The sequence below is a fragment of the Oreochromis aureus genome, linkage group 7, assembly GCF_013358895.1.
Source record: "Oreochromis aureus strain Israel breed Guangdong linkage group 7, ZZ_aureus, whole genome shotgun sequence".
NCBI lineage: Eukaryota > Metazoa > Chordata > Actinopteri > Cichliformes > Cichlidae > Oreochromis > Oreochromis aureus.
Genome location: NC_052948.1, coordinates 33,139,561 through 33,160,125, shown reverse-complemented (window position 1 = coordinate 33,160,125; position 20,565 = coordinate 33,139,561). Strand labels below are relative to the sequence as shown.

The 20,565-nt window shown below is 40.0% G+C and overlaps 2 protein-coding genes and 1 long non-coding RNA gene across 3 annotated transcripts; 2 read left to right on the top strand and 1 right to left on the bottom strand.

Annotated features, from left to right (window-relative positions):
* Window positions 1-112: 112 nt before the first annotated feature.
* Window positions 113-3,430, bottom strand: LOC116324891 (tripartite motif-containing protein 16-like). The gene has a single exon (XM_031745663.2). The coding sequence runs from the start codon at window positions 1,818-1,820 to the stop codon at window positions 129-131; it is 1,692 nt and encodes a 563-aa protein (XP_031601523.1). The 5' UTR covers window positions 1,821-3,430; the 3' UTR covers window positions 113-128.
* Window positions 3,431-5,455: 2,025 nt separating this feature from the next.
* On the top strand, window positions 5,456-7,636 carry LOC116324898 (E3 ubiquitin/ISG15 ligase TRIM25-like). The gene has a single exon (XM_031745674.2). The coding sequence runs from the start codon at window positions 5,766-5,768 to the stop codon at window positions 7,386-7,388; it is 1,623 nt and encodes a 540-aa protein (XP_031601534.2). The 5' UTR covers window positions 5,456-5,765; the 3' UTR covers window positions 7,389-7,636.
* Window positions 7,637-15,878: 8,242 nt separating this feature from the next.
* Window positions 15,879-20,115, top strand: LOC120440978. Its single transcript, XR_005613686.1, has 5 exons — window positions 15,879-15,915; window positions 16,074-16,117; window positions 17,844-17,954; window positions 19,264-19,540; window positions 20,057-20,115. It is a non-coding gene; the product is annotated as an uncharacterized LOC120440978 (long non-coding RNA).
* The last annotated feature ends 450 nt before the right edge of the window (window positions 20,116-20,565 follow it).

Here is a 20,565-nt window from a genome sequence, read left to right as displayed (position 1 = left end):
TGAGCATGCATCAAGACTTCCCACAAATTACTGTACTTAGTCAAAGAAATGATCATAGAAACATAACAAACATCATCATGATTAGTGTAGCTTCCATCCACTCACACCAGCTGTTAAATAACTCCAGTCTATTTGAGGTCAGACAGCTTAGCAGTGGATCCCATATCTAGTCCGAGTCCGGCACAGAGGGGCTGAGTGAATGTGGTCTGGACTCTGTGGAGGAGAGTCATGGTGCCAGAGACGCTGTAGAAGGACAGAATCCCTGCTCTGTGATCCAGGTACACTCCTACTCTGGACGGCCGGCAGACTGAAATGGGAGTCTTTCTTTTGTTATGTTTGAAAAAGCATCTTTGGTTGACACATTGCAAAGCCCAGGATTTGTCATTGTGTCCGAATTCACTTTCATCTTGCTGCTTCCTGCTGATATCCCGGTATGTGACTGCCACTGTAACCCCTCCTCCGCTCCACTCCACCTCCCAGTAACAACGTCCAGTCAGAGTCTCTCTGCTCAGCACCTGAAACCTGTTAGTGAAAGCATGCGATTCTGGTTTGTTGGCATATAAATCCACTGCCAGTTGCACTGCCGCTAGCAAAGTGGGCATTCCTGTTGCTTTCCTGTTCCCTTCAGACAATATCAATAATGAGTTTGCCGTGCTCTGATCCAGTGTGAGCTGACAGGAATACTGTAAGAACGTAGCTCTTGTTTTGGGATCTGGTTGTGGCAGTAAAACATCCACTTCACTCACTGTCAGTGAGATGTTGGCATAAACATCACTAAAAATTTCCTGCATTTTATCCCTGGCTTTTGACACAGCTGCTGTCACATCCTCAAAGTAGCGCAGAGGACGGATGTTGATGCTCGGTGAATCTGTCCATTCGCTGATGTGTGACAGTGAGGTGTAAGTGCAGAGAAACTGTGTGTGGTCCTCCGTGTGGAAAAGCTGCTCCAGCTCAGTGTTTCTCCTCCTCAGCTCAGAGATCTCCTGCTGCAGCTTCTCCTGAAGCTCTTTAACCCGACTGACCTCAGTTTTTTGCTGAAGTCTGATCTGCTGGGTCACATCAGAGCTTCTTTTCTCAATCGTTTTAATCAGTTCAGTGAAAATCTTCTCACTGCACCTCACAGCTTTATCAGCAGAGTGATTAATGGCCTCCACCTCCTGCTGAAACACTCTCTTTGCTTCCTCTCTCTCCTGGATTCTCCGCTGGAGTTTTTCATGACTTGCCCCGAGTGCTTTCTGCCTCTCTTTCCTTTCTGCTTCAGCGGAGACAGTGCAGTGACCTTTATGCTCATCCATGGAGCACAGATAACAAATGCACTGTTGATCAGTGCGGCAGAATATCTTCATCACCTCATTGTGGCGAGGGCAGATAATTCTCATCTGGGAGGGGTCTACCAGCTGGTGCTTTTTGAAGGCAGGAGACTCATAGTGAGGCTGGAGGTGCTGCTCACAGTAAGAGACCAGACACTGCAGACAGGACTTGACAGCTTTCATTTTTTCCCCAATGCAAAAATCACAGGCCACATCTTTAGATCCAGCATCACAGTGATCAGCAGGAGGAGTTTGGAGTCCGGTTTTCTTCAGCTCCTCCACCAACTCTGCCAACATGGTGTTTTTCACCAGAGCAGGTCTTGGTATGAAGGTCTGTCTGCACTGAGGGCAGCTGGGGATTTCCCTCAGATCACCTCTATCCCAGCAGCATTTGATGCAGTTCATGCAGTAGTTGTGTCCGCAGGGAATAGTCACAGGATCTTTCAGTAGATCCAAACAGATCGAACAGCAGAGTTTGTCCTGGTCGAGTTGAATTCCTCGCTGCGCCATTTTACCTCAGAGATAGTGAGTGTGTGAGAGTTTCACTTCCTGCCACCCGATCCAAACCAAAACTCAGTTCCTTTTTCTTGCTTTGCTATCTTGTCAGTTATGGTGTGTTAATTACAAACATCTGCACGCTGGCATATATTTGGAAGGATCAGAAAACAGGAAGTTATGCTGACCAAAGGGCAAACAGGAAGAAGGGGGAGGCTGTTTTATGGTTCAAAGAATTCCAGGAAGAGGAGTGGTTTCACAAAACGGGGTGTGTTTTTATATTCTGAGTGTCAGAAATAAAAGTGTGTGAGTGTGATATAAAAATGCCTGCAGACAAAACAAAGCAGAACCAAACCAGTGAAATCAATCATCACTGGTTGGCTGTAGTGTTGCTCCACGGGTCTGTAGATCTGTTTTCATTGAACAGTTTGTGGCCTAAATAGATTCATGAAATCCCAAACATGATGATGATGTATTCAGTGTAATGTAAATCATTTTTGATTTGTATATATGGGCATCATGTTTCTTCCTCTTGTAATCAATGAAGCAGTTTATGGGAAAGTGCTCTGGTGCTCTTAACACATTCTTTTTTTAAAAGCTTATATTTGTAAAGTAAATATGATAAAAAAATAAATATTCAGAAAAATAACATTTAAAATGTCAGATGGGCCAGTGAACCGAACTGACCACCTTATTAGGTACACTTGATCTGCTGCTTGTTAGTGCAAATATCTAATCAGCCATTCATATTGCAGCAACTTAATGCATTTAGATAGGTAGATATGATCAAGACAACCTGCTGAAGTTCAAACTTAGCATCAGAATGAGGAATGTGCGTGTGTAGCGTTTTCAGTGGGAGAAACGTTTCAGCTCTCCCACTAAAAATGCAACGTCCAAATGAAGAGAATCAACCTTTTGGGGTCTACTTACCTGAATGATTGACATCAAGAATGTGATGAAAGTGACTTTGACCGTGGCGTGGTTATCGGTGCGAGACAGGCTGGTATTTCAGAAACTGGTGATCTATCAGGTCGATCAGCAGCAGAAGAACAAACCACATGCCATTCCTGTGAGCTAAAAATATAAAAGTGAGGCTACAATTCACACTGATTCACCAAAACTGCACAATAGAGGATTGGTGAAGTGCTCCCTGATCTGAAGAGTCTCAGTTTCTGCAACATTTGGAGGGTAGGGTCAGAATTTGGTGTAAACAACATGAACACATGGCCGGCAGATCTGTATGATCTTAGCAAAATCCCTGAGGAATGTTTCCAGCAGGCTGTTGAATCTATTTCATCCAACTTGGTACTTGGTGATTTTTTTTAGGCCCAAGCATCCCTCACTAATATGATGCTGAATCAACAAATGTGGAAGTGAAATCAGAATCAAAATCAATCAGATGTCAGGTGGCCTTGAGATGTTTTATTGAAGCAAATCCAACCATAAAGATTGTGACTATCATAACTATAGGAATCTTTAACCAATGGAGCAGTTGTGTTCATAGTTCAAGGTGCTCCTCTTCCAGGACTGTGAAACACTCACGCTGTTATTTAGTGCATATAAATCAGCTCATTATACTTTGTTCATACTCTGTTCGGTAAAATGCACAAGTTTACATGTTGTTCCATTAAATTTGCTCCTTTTTTGTGTCGTGAGTTTCTCCAATCTCATTTTCAGTAAGAATTTTTTAGTTTAGTTTTATTTATTATTTAACTATATATGCAAAAGTTTGGGCACCCTTGATAATGTTCATGGTTTTCCTTCATAAATCATTGGTTGTTTGGATCTGCAATTTCATTTAAATATATCATATAGCAGATGAACACAATGATATTTGAGAAGTGAAATGACGTTTATAGGATTTACTGAAAGTGTGCAATAGTTACTTAAACTAAATTAAGCAGGTGCATAAATTTAGGCACCCCAACAGAAACATTACATCAATATTTAGTAGATCCTCCTTTTGCAGAAATAACAGCCTACAAACACTTCCTATAGCTTCCAACGAGTCTGGATTCTGGTTAAAGGTATTTTGGACCGTTTCGTCTTTACAAAACATCTCCAGTTCAGTCAGGTTTGATGGTTTCCGAGCATGGACAGCCCGCTTTAAGTCACACCTAAGATTTTCAATAATATTCAGCTCTGGGGACTGAGATGGCCATTCCAGAATGCTGTACTTGATCCTCTGCCTGAATGTCTTAGTAGATTTTGAGCATTGTTTCGGGTCGTTGTCTTGTTGAAATATCTAGCCCCAGCGCAACTTCAACTTTGTCACTGATTCTTGAACATTGTTCTCAAGAATCTGCTGATACTGACTGGAAGCCATGCGACCCTCAACTTTAACATGATTCCCAGTACCTGCACTGGCCACACAACCCCACAGCATGATGGAACCGCCACCACATTTTACTGTGGCTAGCTCTTGGAATGCTGTGTTCTGTTTCCATCATGCATACCGCCTCTTGTTATGCCCAAATAACTCAATTTTAGTCTCATCAGTCCACAGCACCTTATTCCAAAATGAAGCTGGCTTGTCTAAATGTGCTTAAGCATACCTCAAGCGACTCTGCTTGTGGCACGTGCGTGGAAAAGGCTTCTTCTGCATTACTCTCCCATACAGCATCTCCTTGTGAAAAGTGTGCTGAATACTTGAATGATGCACAGTGACACCATCTGCAGCAAGATGATGTTGCAGGTCTTTGAAGCTGGTCTGTGGGTTGACTATGACTGTTCTCACCATCCTTCGCCTCTGCTTATCTAACATTTTTCTTGACCTTTCACTTCCGGCCTTAACTAGAACTGTGCCTGTGGTCTTCCATTTCCTCACTATGTTCCTCAAAATGGAAGCTGACAGCTGAAATCTCTGAGATAGCTTTTTGTATCCTTCCCCTAAACCACGATGTTGAACAATCTTTGTTTTCAGGTCATTTAAGAGTTGTTTTGAGGCTCCCATGTAGCCACTCTTGAGAGAAGATGCAAAGAGGAGAAAAACTTGCAATTGGCCACCTTAAATACCCTTTCTTATGACTGTGTATGTAGGTCAAGGGTCAATGAGCTTACCAAACAAATTTTATGTTCCAATAATTAGTGCTAAAGGTATTCAAATCAATAAAACGACAAGGGTGCCTAAATTTATGCACCTGCCTAATTTAGTTTAAGTAACTATTGCACATTTTCTGTAAATCCTATAAACTTCATTTCACTTCTCAAATATCATTGTGTTCGTCTGCTATATGATGTATTTAATGGAAATTGCTGATCCAAACAACCAATGATTTATGAAGGAAAATCATGACAATTAGCATGGGCGCCCAAACGTTTACATACCACTGTAAATGTGGGTTGGTTGCATTCTAGGATAATATTGGTGTATTTAAACTCAATACATATTCATAAATACATTTAAATGCATGACATTTAAGCTTATGTTTCTAGAAATGGAACAGTTTAAGTGAAAATCTGTCTCATAGTCTCATACTTTGGAACACCCACATTAAATAGAGATATATCTGACAGAGTGATAAATGCAAAGCGGTACTCACTGATCCATTTTAAAGCACATTTTTATTTTGAAATTGTCTACAATTTGTAAGGACTGAGTTAAGGTTGTGTAAGGTGTCTAGTATTTGCATCTTATACTCTGTGTTGTCAACAGTGGGTAGAACCACACGGTGCTTTTCTCAAGAGTTGTGGCTTCGTGGCATGACTTGCAGGCTGAAAACTTCGTCACTATGCACAAAATCAACCAATTGTGTTCAGTCTCAGTGTTTTTCTACAGTTTCACTCTCACAGATCTTCTCATAAGTTAAGACATCAGGATGCTGTTAATAACGAGCCCCACTGCAGATAATGAAGCACACATAAAGAAAATGTAGTTTCTGTGTAATTTGCTTTTTAAAAATCTTTTTTAATTTTAATGCGGTAGTACTGTTTTTATCATTCTGTTATCTGAGAGCGATAATGGCACGGCAAACAAACAGACTGGATGAGAAAAAAATCTGCTGCTCGATCTGTTTGGATCTCCTGAAGGATCCGGTGACTATTCCCTGTGGACACAGCTACTGTATGAACTGCATTAAAAGCTACTGGGATGAAGAGGATCAGAAAAACATCCAGAGTTGCCCTCAGTGCAGACAGACCTTCATACCGAAGCCTGCTCTGAAGAAAAACACTGTCTTGGCAGAGTTAGTGGAGGAGCTGCAGAAGACTGAACTCCAAGCTTCACCTGCCGATCATGGCTATGCTGGACCTGAAGATGTGGCCTGTGATGTCTGCACTGGGAGGAAACTGAAAGCCATCAAGTCCTGTCTGCAGTGTCTGGTCTCTTACTGTGAGCATCACCTCCAACCTCACTATGACTCTACTGCCTTTGAGAAACACAAGCTGGTGGACACATCAAAGAGGCTTAAGAGAATCATCTGTTCTCAACACAGTGAGGTGATGAAGATATTTTGCCGCACTGATCAGCAGTGTATCTGTTATTTGTGCTCCATGGATGAACATAAAGGCCATGACACAGTTTCAGCTACAGCAGAAAGGAATAAAAAGCGGAGAGAACTTGGGGTGAGTCGAAAGAAAATCCAAGAGAGAATCCAGGACAAAGAGAAAGACATGAAGGTGCTTCAGGAGGAGGTGGAAGCCATCACTCAGTCTGCTGATAAAGCAGTGAGGGAAAGTGAGAAGATCTTTAATGATGTAAAACAGCGGATCAGATCTCGTCAGAAAGCTGAAGTGTGTCGTGCAAGAGAGCTTCAGGACAGAATAGAGAATGAGATCACTGTGCTGAAGAGGAAAGATGCTGAGCTGGGGCAGCTCTTTCATACACAGGATCACACCCACTTTCTCCAGACTTACACCTCACTGTCACAGATGCATGAATCTGTTGGATCACTCGACATTAAAACATGTACTTTGCACTACTTTGAGGATGTGATGACAGCTGTGTCAGAGTTTAAACGTAAACTACAGGAAATACGTTTTGGTGCCGCAGGCTCACAGTTAGAGGGGGAAGTGGATGCGGTAATGTCTCGACCTGAGCCCAAAACCAGAGCTGAGTTCCTCCGACTTTCACAAGAACTAACGCTGGATTTAAACACAGCAAACACAAGTCTCTTATTTGAAGGGGACAAAAAAGTCAAATGTATGAGTAAAAAATTTGTATATCGTCATCACTCAGACAGATTCATCAACAGACATCAAGTCCTGAGCAGAGAGAGTCTGACTGGATGTTGTTACTGGGAGGTGGTGTGGAGTGGAGGAGCACTTTCAGTGGCAGTTTCATACAAGAATATCAGCAGAACAGGAGATGAAAGTCTGTTTGGGAACAATGACAGTTCTTGGGCACTGGAGTGTTTCAAAAATGGTTATGAACTGAGGCATAACAAAATCAGAACTGTCATTTCAGGCCCTCAGTCACCCAGAATAGGAATATACGTGGATCACAGAGCGGGTATTCTGTCGTTTTACAGTGTCTCAAAAACCATGTCTCTCCTGCACAGAGTCCAGACCACATTCACTCAGCCGCTCTACGCTGGATTTTGGCTTTATGTTGGATCGTGTGTTGAGCTGTGTGAGCTCAAGTAGTCTAGAAAAAGAGGTCTCTCCTAAAGAGGTCAGGCAAAATATATCCATTTCCTATTAATGCAGTCTGATATACCATTATTTCTTTCCTCATCTTTTACTTTTAACAAAGGAGAAATGAATGACAGTTGAACTTGTTGTTGGTTGCTAGAAGTTACATTGCAAAAGCCTGTAAAAGCACCAATTGTGAATTGGGAAGTTAAAATTTTGGACATGAAGCTAATGGGATCTTATCATTGTCATGTTCTTAGGAAATTAAAGATGATAAGTTTTTGTCATTTTAATTTATTTTCTTTTTCTATATGTTTTATTGTTGGGATTTTTTTCTCTGTAGGCTAAGTGTTTTAAAAGCCTGGCTAGGACTGGGCATTGCAAAATAGCATAGATTATAAGTGCAGTGATGTGGCATGGGTCTGTGTTACTTGCTATAAAAATTAACAAAAACAAATAAAAGAAAGTAATTAAAAATCTTTAACTGGAGGTGAGAAGACAGTGTGTCACAGCTTCCCCATTTAAGCAAAAACAAAAATTGCCTAAAATTGATTACCTCAGTAAGTGTGTGTGATAGAGATGACTTCAGATGTTGAGGAAGAACTCAATTGCACAAGGCACCTGGACTGTTAAGGACAGCATAAGTGCAGGCCAGTGGGAGAGTGGGGACAATTGGATCGTCCTGGGTCATTTGAAGCAGCGTTTTGAGTTTTCTTGTATTTTAGTGTAATTTTGTATTATGGTTTATGTTTAGGTTCATTACTTGGTCAGGAATTTATTCTGCATTTTGAATTGTCTAGTTTCCCCTGTTTTCCCCCCTGTGTCCCTCTCTAGGGTGGCTGTAGCTCAGGAGGTAGAGCAGGTCACCTACTGATCGGAAGGTTAGTGGTTCCATCCCTGGCTCCTCTAGTCTGCATATCAAGTATCCTTGGGCAAGATACTAACCCCAAGTTGCTCTCCAATGCATTCATTGGAGTATGAAAGTAGTTAGGAAGCACTAAGTATAGAAAGTGAATGTGGCATGATGTATAGAGTGCTTTGAGTACTCCGGGAGAGTAGAAAAGCACTATATAAGAATCAGTCCATTTACTCTCTTTGGGTTTGTGTGTGCATCTTGCTCTTTTATACAGAGGCTTGCTTATTAATTTTTGGTTTGCTTGCATGTGCAATTGGTTTCTGTAAAAAAAAAAAAAGAAAAAAGAAGAAGCCTATTCCAGTTTGGCATGGCCTGATAAATTTCACAAAAATGAAAAAGTTAATGACAAAGGTAATGTAAAAAGCTCCCATAAAAGCATAATGCTTCTTACATAAAAGATGAAAATACAGTGGAACCCCAGCTTACGAATACCCCATTTAACGAAAAATTCGAGTTATGAAGGCACTTAACGGCAATATTTCTGCCTGTGGTACGGCAAAATGCCCGCATAACGAAATCCGCTGGCTGAGCCCAGAATGCCCAGAATGCCTTCCGAATCATGTGATAACCCCTTGGCTTTCGTACTTGCATTTCGCTGTTCCACATGAAAGTCGTATTGTTGTTGCAGTGCTCTATTTCGTGTGCTTTTCGTTTGCAAAAGTGATTCGAGTGAAAAGAAGAAGCGTAAAGTGCTCTCGATGGAAACAAAGAGAAATTATTGATAAATATGAGCGAGGTCCTCCTCCACCAAGAACTTCGTCTTCAGCCAGCATCGCCTCACTCATAAGGCGATGGAAAAAGGTGCTTCGACTTACGAAAATTTTGACTTACGAAAGACCCTCTGGAACAAATTTATTTTGTAAGTCGGGGTTCCACTGTACATGGAATCCTGACATACATCTCTTCCATACTGTCCTTTTCTGGGGGATTAGTATCTTGAAACATTGATCTGTCTGAGATTCTGCCTAAAGCCAAGCACTAGACTTTTGGTCTTTAAGCTTTGACCTGTTTTCCAAAACCCATCGAAATACCAACATCAGCTCTTTTTTTTATTTATTTGCTAAAGTTGTTTTGTACTATCAGCACATACATAAATTCTACTATTATATATAATCTATATATATTGCAATGTGTGCATTTTTTTAAGAAACTTGGCAGGTCATTGATAAATATGGATTATAATTGATGCCTAAACAGCTATCATGAAGAATTTCACATTGAAATGATCTGAAGCTAACTGTGTGCGTTTAGCCACATTAATAAATTTAGAAGAACCAGAGAGGAAAAAGCCAAGCCAAGGTGATCTGATATCTGGAAATTTTTATCCTCAAAATGTGTGTGATGTATGTTAAATGTTAAGTTTTGAACCTCCAAGCTTTTAAAATCCTACTGATATTTAAAAAATAATTACTTTGTCTTAGAAGAGTGTAATTAACATAAACTAATTTAAATAATGTTCTTACTATTTTAGAAAATTAAACTAGTTCACATAACGGTCTTTGAGAGGTGAAATGACGCAGCAAGGAATTCGCATGGACCCTGTGGACACAGCTACTGTATGAACTGTATGAAAGGAGAAAGGACTGAAACGGCAAAAAGAGGTCAACTCAAGTCGTGAAAAAACTCAGGAGAGAATCAAGAACAGAGAAGGAGATGTGATGGTGCTTCTGCAGGAGGTGGAGGCCGTTAATCAGTCTGCTGATAAAGCTGTGAGGGACACTGGGAGGACACTTTAACAACTATTCCTTCTCATCAAGAAAAACATTTCTGATATCCAGCAACAGATCAGATCAGATCAGATCCCAACAGAGAACTGAAGTAAATCGAGCCAAAGAGCTTCTGGAAAAACTGCAGGAAGAGCTCAGGGAACTGAAAAGAAAAGATGCTGAACTGGAACAGCTCTCTCACACAGAGGATCACACTCAGTTTCTACACATGTTCCCTTTGTTCTCAAATTTCAGTGAATCTACAGAGGTACCTTTCACTAAACGTCATCCTCTGCTGTACTTTGATGATGTGCCGGCTGCTGTATTAGAGGTGAAAAATAAACTACAGGATGATCTTCAGGGAGGATGGTAAAAAGTTTCCCGCACAGTGACTGATGTAGACGTGTTGCTACTGTAACACGGGCGGACCTTTTACGCTAAAAAGAAAGATTCTTTAAAATACAAGGGGGAGCAAGCGAGTCAGACACCACGGGCACAGAGATGCAGCAGGTCTCATCAGAAACAGTTTATTACTAGGCCAGGGAGCACAAATAAAAACACCCTTAAAATGTATGAAATAAAATGTTATCTACTAAAACTAAATAAAACAATTCTAAAACTCGTAAAACTACTACATTCACTGAAAACCTCCCTGCTATAATTATGCCACATGTTCATTATGGGTCCATCAGCAGGCCGGGAATTCCTTCTTTAGAGCTGAGTCCACGCCAGCCTCGTCTTCGGCAGACAAGAAAGAGCCTCCCATCTTCTTGTCCTTCCGCTGGCCCATCACTTCCCAGCCCGGCTTGCGTTCTGCACCCGAATCCATTATGCGACCACCGCCACAGCTCCCCTTGCGTCGGTGTCCTGTAACATAACAAATAGGGGCCAGAACAATGGTCCCAGAAGCGGCCCGGCTCATGGCCATGGCGACCCTCTCCCAATCCAGCTGCACCCAGTAAACAGTAGAGACCCTACTCACAAATGCAGGCAGAGGTAAACCTCTGCCCTGCTGCCAGTCACACGCGTTGTCTCCTACTGTTGCCGTTCCATGAAGTCAGGACTGGGCCGCCGTGTCACGCTGGCCATCTAGCACTCCCCTTCCAGTCTGGGGCCTCTCTCCCTTCAGCGCTCAGCTAGCCTGCTTTTAAAAGGTCTTTACACAGCTGATAGGCCACTTCTGGACACACCCATGCCTCAGCAGGTGGTCCCTATCAGCTAATTTGTCCCATGTGCAGCCAGTCCACAATGGATAAAAACCATGTCACATAAAACACTAAAAACCATGCAATAGAAATAGAATAAAACCATGCAAATAAAATGACACTCATAAATAACCACTAAAAAATCAGAATAAAAACAATATACAAGATAAATACAAATTTCCACTGTGTGACACTACCTCAACCAGAGCCACAAACCAGAGCTGAATTCTTAAAGTTTTCAACTCAGCTCACACTGGATCCAGACACTGTAAATATGTGGCTGGTATTATCTGAAGAGAACAGAAGAGTAACATTTGTGAGTAAAAAACAGGCATATTCAAGTCACCCTGAAAGATTCATGAACAGGTCTCAGATTCTGAACAGAGAAAGTCTGACTGGACGTCATTACTGGGAGATAGAGTGGAGTGGGTTTGGTATTTACATAGCAGTTGCATACAAAAGTATACGCAGAACCGGAGATCAAAGTGAATTTGGAAACAATAGTGAGTTTTGGGCATAACGGTGTTCGCACAAATATGAATTCATTTATGACAAATACTTTACATCTATCTCAAGCCCTCCATCTTACAGAATTGGAGTGTACCTCGATCACAGAGCAGGTATTCTGTCCTTCTACAGCGTCTCTAAAACCATGACTCTCCTCCACAGAGAACAGACTACATACACTCAGCCGCTCTATGCCGGATTCAGGGCTAATCACTTCTTGGGTGAAGGCTCTTCTGCTGTGTTCTGTGACCTTGAGAAATCAGAAGCTGCTATGGAATGAACTGAAATTATTCTGCTTTCAGTTTTTAATTACTCGCCATTGTTGCTTCCCTAGCAGTTTGCATGGGCTGACTTGTGGTGATGATGCTGTTTCTGTTTTCTGTCGATGCCATTTTCTTTATAATCCTTATACTTTCTTCTTAATCTTACCTTACAGGGGCAATAGCCTAGTTTTACTTGGGTTTTATTTAACTATTCTAAATCTGGTTGGTTTATTCTAATGAATTGGTTCTAACATCATTATTATCATCACAGTCAGATATTGATTTTGCTTACTTTTACATTTTCCTTGTGCAGTTTTCAGTTAATCTGTTTAATAAATACATGCAATGCTGCTTTCACTGCATGGGCCTGTATGGATCTAAGTGTAAAACTAGGTGTTGCAGATAGTTGTTTATTTCATTTATTTTCATTTTTAACAATGCAAATGATTTCAAAAATATTACAATGATATAATGTTCATCAAATCATATGTTCATTAAATAAATGTATATTTCAATATATTTAACCATATTTTAAACATATTTAGTACATGAAATGGATTATATGGACCCTCAACCATCTAGTGAATAAATATTTCTGCCATTTTACACCATCAAACTTAGATAGCTAAGGATGAAGAACCTTTTGTTCTTTAAAGAACCATTTGTAATAGCTGAAGAGCCATCCTCAAAATAAAAAGGTTCTTTGACGTATGATGGTTCTTTAAAGAACCATAAAGACATCTGAAGAACCATTTAAGAAGCATAATTTTTCTGAGAGTACTTGCCATGTGTCGTAGCTCTCTTGTCCAACTACTCTCAGAAAAATGCTAACTGCTATGTTTCGTAAAAATCGGCACGTTTGTATTACAAATTTACTTTTTCTTCTACAGAACTGACTATAAGCAGACATGCCCCTCCTGCTTTTGTCTGCGATTTCGTGGGCTGCTAGAAGTGCTGCAAATGTCATCAGATCAAGTCTTGGATTTGATAATCCTGATTCATCCACTGCCCACCAAACAAAAGGTGTGCCATGTGATGTAGTTCCACCAGACCACTGTCCAACTAATTGTGAGTTTGACCCCACAGTCTTCAGCTACACAAAACTTAGGTCACTGACTCATTCTACAACCAAAGGGTTGGAGTTAGTCAGTGAAAATCAGGGGAACAAAACAGAAAATACTCACAGAGAATCAGAAAAATCTATTTTATCTGGAGTTTGCACAAAACTCTCATATTTCTCTTCCCTACCAAGAGCTGCTGCTCTGTCTGTGGCTCATGCAATAATTTACATCACCAGGACAACAATCAATAATTCATGCGGGGCAGTTGTGGCGATGTTTAACATGCTCCTGGCAACAATTAGACGCTCTTTTTCTCGGTTTTGGGAAAGAATTGCAGCTCTGATTTCCAGAATCAGAATGGCTGCAAAACAACTGGTCAGAACAAAAGTTGCTGTTACCTTTCATGGAAGCACAATAGTAATTCCACTTTTTATTGTAATCACATTCGCACCAGTTGCAATTTTCCAAGCAATACTTAACACTTCAGTAAAACTTATACTTACTAACTTAAAAAATGAACAGGCGAAAAATGAAAAATGTGAAATTTTAATTTCAATTCTACTTTTTCTGCATAATCCATCATACAAAATGTAATCAAATGGAAAAGTCTCTTTTTAAAACTTGTTTTATTAGTTTTAATCTTTTAACTTTATGCATCAAACAAAAATTTAATTATATGCAACATTCTCTGACTGGAAGAAATTTGTTTAACATTTAAACCTATTTTCTGCACATTCCAGCACATAAAATAAAATATTTTTTTGTGTTTACACTCACTCTTTCAAATAGATGCAAGTAAAACACAGCAGAAAATAAATAAAATCAAAGATTAGCGGTCCTGTTGCTCTATTTTCACCTGTATAGCAGGAGTGGGGTAGGCGGAGGTGTGCCCTAGTGCAGGTGTGCCGCAGCGGTCAGTTGAAGAATCCGCGAGTTTCTCTGTGAATTTCCCATTACGTTGTAGCGCACTCGGTGCTTGCTTGGAAGTTTAGGGGGTTTTTTCGCTGTAAAAAGAAGTTTTCTTCCCATACACAACGGACACTAATGTTTTTGTCACTTTTTATGGAATCAAACTCAAAATAAGGTCAGTACTTCCACGCTTTAAACGCTGCATGCTCATACTCTCTCCCGCACTCGATATATTATCCATTGTTGATCTGCACACAGCGTTACAAGTAACGCGTTACTGCCCATCTCTGGTGGCTACACAAGCCAGGAAGTACCAACGACCGTATTTGGTGTGTGGTAGTAACAGGTAAATGAAATTTTTTTTTAAATTATTTGAATATATATGAGTGCTTGTGTATAAATACACAAACAGTACATATATGCTTTCGATTGTGTAATTTAAGTGATCTAGGTAGCTCTGTTTTGGAAGTTCAGTTAACGCTAGAAATGTGTTTTGGAGTTTGTACGTGCTTTGGAGTTTGTACGTGCTTTGTCTCTAGGGCCCACCACATATATTTATATATAAACATATATAAATAAACCACTTTTTTTTTTTACATTAGTAATTCCTTTTGTGCATAATTTTATATTATTGTTAATAATAAATTAATTAAAGCAACAAAACAACCTGAAGAGTCGGTTCGGAGTCGAAAGAGTCGGCTCTTTTTAGTGAGTCGAGACGAAAGAGCCGGTTCTCTAAAAAGAGCCGGAAATCCCATCACTAGTGCTGTGCTCAGTCGCCTAGTGCCTGAGCTCGGATCATACCAAAATTAGGGGGAATTTACGACTGTGCGCTATGTGCTTCGAATATTGTGTGTAGTTTTTGTTTTATACAGTTGTCAGTCAGGCATCTAACTATGAAACAAATTACACTCCAAAAGACCCCGGGCTTCTGAAAAAATGACCCGGGCTTAAGCCCAGTAAGCCACCCCCCCCCCACTCCGCCGATGGTTGACTCCAAATCTCCCGACCACTGTGTTGATCTGAGAAAGCAAGCCCAAGACAAGACCGAGGGATCTGAGACTGAGACAACACCAAGACCAAAGTCCGTCGAGACCAAGACAAGACCAAGACCACGTAAAAGACCAGTCTTGAGACATCCAACTCTAGTCCTGGCATGCATCCTTTTCGTGTCCAGATTCTTCACGGTGCTCCCCATATGGAAAAGAAATAGTAAAAACTTATATGTTGTTACTCATGAAAGTGGCCACTTTCATGAGTAAATCATATAAGGCTTACATGATTTACTCATGAAAGTGGCCACTTTCTCATTACTTTCATATATTGTTTTAGTAAGTATCCAAAACATACAAGTTTCATTATATAATTTTTCAAGGGATCTTATATCTGTTTTCACTCTTGTATGCTTTTCATACAAGTTTCACACAAGACAGATACAAACTTTATAAGATTTATATACAGTTAAGCCCATAATTATTCATACCCCTGGCAAATTTTGACTTATATGGAAGAAATATAGTATCATCAGAATCCAACTATTTTTAGACATCGAATTTATAACACTGAATTTTTATCCTCCAAATTTCCCTGCAAAATATTCACCTGCAAAATTCACCTGCAAAAAAATTCACCTGCAAAATTCACCTGCAAAAATTCACCATCAAATATTCACCTGCAAAAAATTCATCTGCAAAAATTCACCTGCAAAAATTCACCTGCAAAAAATTCACCTGCAAATATTCACCTGAAAAAATTCACCTGCAAAAATTCACCGTCAAATATTCACCAGCAAAAATTCACCTGCAAAATTCACCTGCAAAATTCAACTGCAAAAGTGATGAACTTAAATGACCCAAGCCAGAGCAATCAGCACTAGATCGAGTCGAGCGGCTCTCAGCCAATTAAATTACGCTGTTTGATCACATGACATCGTTAGCCAGCAGTGTGTCTCCTAGAAGATAGCTGTTTAGAGGTGAGGGATTAAGTTTTTCTCCTAAATAAAGATCATTACAGGACGCCTAGTCCTACTTAAAATCCCATTCATTTTTCTTTTATTTTATCATCTACTCGAACTGAGGAAAACGTTTGACTAACTCAAAGAAAATTTCCGCCCTCCCTGCCTGTCTGCAGAGGCAGTTTTGAATTCAGGAGCGGCAAACCCTGGCGGTTCTCCGGTAAGTATATTATGTTTTATCTTCAAGTTTGTCTTTTGAAACGTTAATTTTATTTAAATCCGTTGGTCACGTATAAAGTACACAGACGGGGTCTTTGCTCAACTCGTCTGATGCGTGTCTCACTAAGCGCTACATGCTACCATCCTGCTAACCGAGCTAACCTTTACATGCTGTGCTCTACAAAATAGGATACTCGGTACAAAACCATACTCCACAGATGTTGATAGATAGACGAACACTGCAAATATAATGTGGGAAACGAGAACGGCATTTGGTGAAGGGTAAAATACACCATGAATAAAGCCATAGAGTGAATGGCTGCCATGGTTGCAGAACGGCCTGATTTAATGACAAGAATGGGGAAGAGTGAGGTAAAGTGAACCAAAGCCACAAAACACGGTCAGACAAGGCGGGAATAGGGCAGTGATATGTCCGTCAGTATGAAGTTGGTGTGTGCTTTGGTGACCAAAAACTCGAGACCGGTATCAGGAAGATGGGAGACTCGTGTTTCACTGGAATAGTTGTGAATTAAAACATCATTTGTTGGGGAAATTTAGGTGTAAATGCATCCATACAGGCGAGACAGAGGCAGACCAGGCAGTGAAGAAAACAAGGCAAACATTAGAAATATTAAAACGGAAATATGGGATTAATATAACATACAATTAGGGAAAATTGAAGGAACACAATGTAAATTATACTGTAAAGTCATTAAAACAGCATAACCTGATTAAAAGAAACATGTAATTGGGTAGGATGGTGATGATGATGATGATAATAATATTAAAAAACATGTACAAGATGGGCATGTATACTTGTACCCAGAATTTAACAACTATAAAGTTGTGGCATGACAGTACCTTACCCCTTCCATTATATCCACACTTTCAGAAAAGGATATGGTCAATATCTTTACAAATCTAAACTTAAACAGATAGCATAAGTTAAACGGATATTCCTCTGCTTTCTCCTAGAGAGAATACATCAAATTAAACAAATAAGTAGTCTATGGCATTTAAAAGTGGTTACCTACAATTCTGAAATGATAATACTAATTCTTATTGATGATGATACTGTATTTGAAATCCTGGTGTAACACTGAACCCAACATCATAAAATGATTACCCTTGTAATGTCAGGGAGCTACATCCAAGGAGGGAAAATATTACTGTCTCACCCCTTGTATCCAATTACATAACAGCACTGCTTGGTAAAGGTGTTGAATTAGCTGGGTCGCTCAGTTTGGGGAAAATTGTGGGTAGCCTGCAAGGGCCTCAACTTCTCCATTCCCACAATGTGCAACAAATGGGCACAGCTGATCTTCAAGATTGGAACATCGGCCAATTACTTCCAACTTTAACGTATTTTTGCAAAAATATTCTTAAACTTGTCTCTTTACACAGATCATAATGATACAAGATGGCACTTGTGTAATTTCCTATAAATTCAATAAATCTAAATAATTGTTACCAACCCGGTAAATCCTGAAAAATGTTTTAACAGCTGTGTTAAATTAAACTTCATACTGACACATGCTGGAAAGTGCATTCATGAGACAATTTTTTTTTTTTTTTTTTTATGCCTTCTAGAGCAGTAGCAATCAAAGATTTTAAGGATTCTTTTACATTTTTAAAAACACTCTGATTAAGGCATAAGTTGTTCTTTATTATCAGATCTAAGTTTGTTTAAAGCTTGAATGTTTTGAGGTACTTTTCTTTGTTTTCAGGATTCGTTGCAACCACGGATGGGAAAATGTGGAGGTTGCACGGCTGATGTTTACTGTTCGTGGCACAGGAAGAGGCAGTTTCATTTCAGGAATGAGTGTGCACAATCAAAGGTTTGTTCTCATAAAATACTGTCAACCTCAAATGTTTCTGACATAAGATGGAAGGTGTTGCAGCTTTATTTCCATTATTTAAAAATACATAAACATTTAAAGGGTATAATGTTATGATTTAATGTTGTCAGTGTTTTATGTCATGTTTAAGGATTTTGTTCTCGGTTGTATCTTACGTTTAGTTTAGTTCAGGGTCCATGTGTCATTCTGTCTCTGTGTCAGGTCTTCGTCTTGGTGTAGTGTTCTCATTTCCTGTTTTATTGTGAAGGTCTGCGTCTCATGTGAGTGTGTTCAGTTTTACCTCTGTCTCGTCTGGTTGATTATTCCCAGCTGTGTTCCCCCACCTGTGTGTAATCTCCTTGTGTTTCTCTGTGTGTATTTAAGTCGCGTCTTCTGTCTTTGTGCTGGCTGGTCCGTCTGTGTATCCACCATGTTCCACTCGTGTGTTTGGTGTTAGTGTCTTAGTTTTGTAAATAGTTGTAAATAGTCTTGTCAAGTAGCGATCGTACATTTTGTTCACCTTGTGTATATATCCTTCACTGCAGCAGCATAGTAGGCGTGAGAAGCCATTTTTGTTGATTAAGTTTTTTCCTGTTTTTGTTAGAAAGTTAGGTAAGTGGATTGTCTTTTGGTTGGTTTTTATTTTGTGTAGGAAAGCATAGGGACCAGTAGGGAGTTTTGTTTGTTATTTTTGGCACTGCTCACAGCTGAAGCAAAATAAATGGCTGCTTAGCACTTTTAGAAGATATTGTGGTTTGTGTACTTAGTTGGGTGGTGTGTGGGTGGGCCAACTTCTTGTTGCGTTCGATACTCGCCTAGACAAAGAACGTAACAATAGTTTTATGAAAAAAGTTTTATAGTAAAATGTCTTTAGAGAACAGTGCCCTATCCAGCAGGATATATTGTCTCATATGTGTCAGGTGTTTTTGTTGTTGTTGTTTCTTTCAATTTCCATTATTTACCCCTCAAGGAAGAAAATATTGGACAGGTCCTACAAACCCCAAAGAGCCTTCAGGACTCTGCCCTATTTTTTAGTTATTCACACACCTTTTCCAGTCTGTTACTTCCTTCCCTGAATGTTCATTCTGTGTTAATGGTCTGGTTGTCATCTCATGTATTGCCACTGATCATTACAACCCTTTTGGCACCTTTTAAGTGATATGCCTGGGTCCTTCCTACATGCCCTGATAATGTATTATTACTGTTGTCATGCACACATTTCATGTAGGGTTAGAAACAAGCAGGAATTTCTCATACACACCAAAGAAAGGCCATACCTAATTTAAATATTTTTTATATATTATTTCAGAATAGAGCGACTGTGGAGAGACCTCTGGGTGGCCGTTGCATGCATTTACTACGATGTTCTTCACAACCCTGAGGAAGAAGGCCTTCTTGACATTTCAAATGCTGCGCACACCTTTTGCTGCCATTACATCTTTCTTCCTCGACTGGAGGATGATTTTAATACATTTTGCAGTGGATGGGACAACCATCCACTGCGAACAGAAAACAACACGAGTCCCAACCAGCTGTGGGAGTTGTGTCACAGATATCACCCTGTTCCTGTTCCAGAAAACACACAGGTAAAGGTGCACATTTTTAGTACTCATTGATTCTCTTACAGAGAATGTGATGATTTTATGGATAATTAAAGTCAGTCATAAATCCACAAACACAACAAGCTGAAAGTCAGTGATGCTGCTCGGTTTGCAGTCCTGAATATGACGGCACAAGCAGGATTCACTGCACTGTTAATGTTAGCTATGTTATATTGCTGCCTCTGTTCGGTGGTGTCGAGCCAAACGGACTTTAACGTGTGTTTGAACGAGCTGACGGTTCACTCGTTAAGCTGAAAGAAAGATGCTTTAATCACAGGAGTCACACATGTGTCCACTGGACCATCTGGAACTCTTCTTGTTTAGCACTGTAATAACACAAACACTAAATCCTCCTTCTCTTGTGCTGTTTTGTAGCAGTGTGTACACCTGAGACTGTCACCTGTCTGTCTGTCCTGCACTCTCTCTGTTTCTTTCTCTCTGACTGTGGAATAAAAGTATGAACATGTATTTATAAGTTACACTTGTGTTTGAATCCTGCAGCTTATCACACATTTGATTTCCATGTGTGACAACTGCAAGTGTCCAGAGTGAGGACAGACTGAGGGACCCACTGCTGCACATCATCTGTGAGGCTTTGCACCCCTGATGATCCACCAGGACAAACTCAGCAGTGTGTGAGGAGGAGGAAGAGCCAGCAGCAGCTGACAGATGGAGAGAATAGACAGACTGTTCCCTGTTTGTGAAGGACTGCTAGGAAAGTTTAAAAGAACTAATTGTCTGTCCTGAATCAGTCTTATTAGGTAATGTTCAAATAATGTTATCATCCCAGTGTTTTCAGTGTGGGAGAAAGTACTCAGGGCCTTCAAGTTACACACTATGAAAGGCAGCAACAAGTTTAATGTTCAGAAACCTAAAGTATGTATCAGCAGCAGAATGGAGCTAAAATAAATGTTTGTTTCAGTTCTATGAAGCTTTGAGTATTTTGGATTAGTAGTTTGTTGCATCATATTGTTGTAATTGTTTATATGCTTTATATATTCTGAGGTAAG

Excerpts from the sequence above, each read along its gene's own strand:
- LOC116324898 (XM_031745674.2), top strand. The coding sequence starts at position 5,766 with ATGGCACGGCAAACAAACAGACTGGATGAGAAAAAAATCTGCTGCTCG.
- LOC116324891 (XM_031745663.2), bottom strand. The coding sequence starts at position 1,820 with ATGGCGCAGCGAGGAATTCAACTCGACCAGGACAAACTCTGCTGTTCG.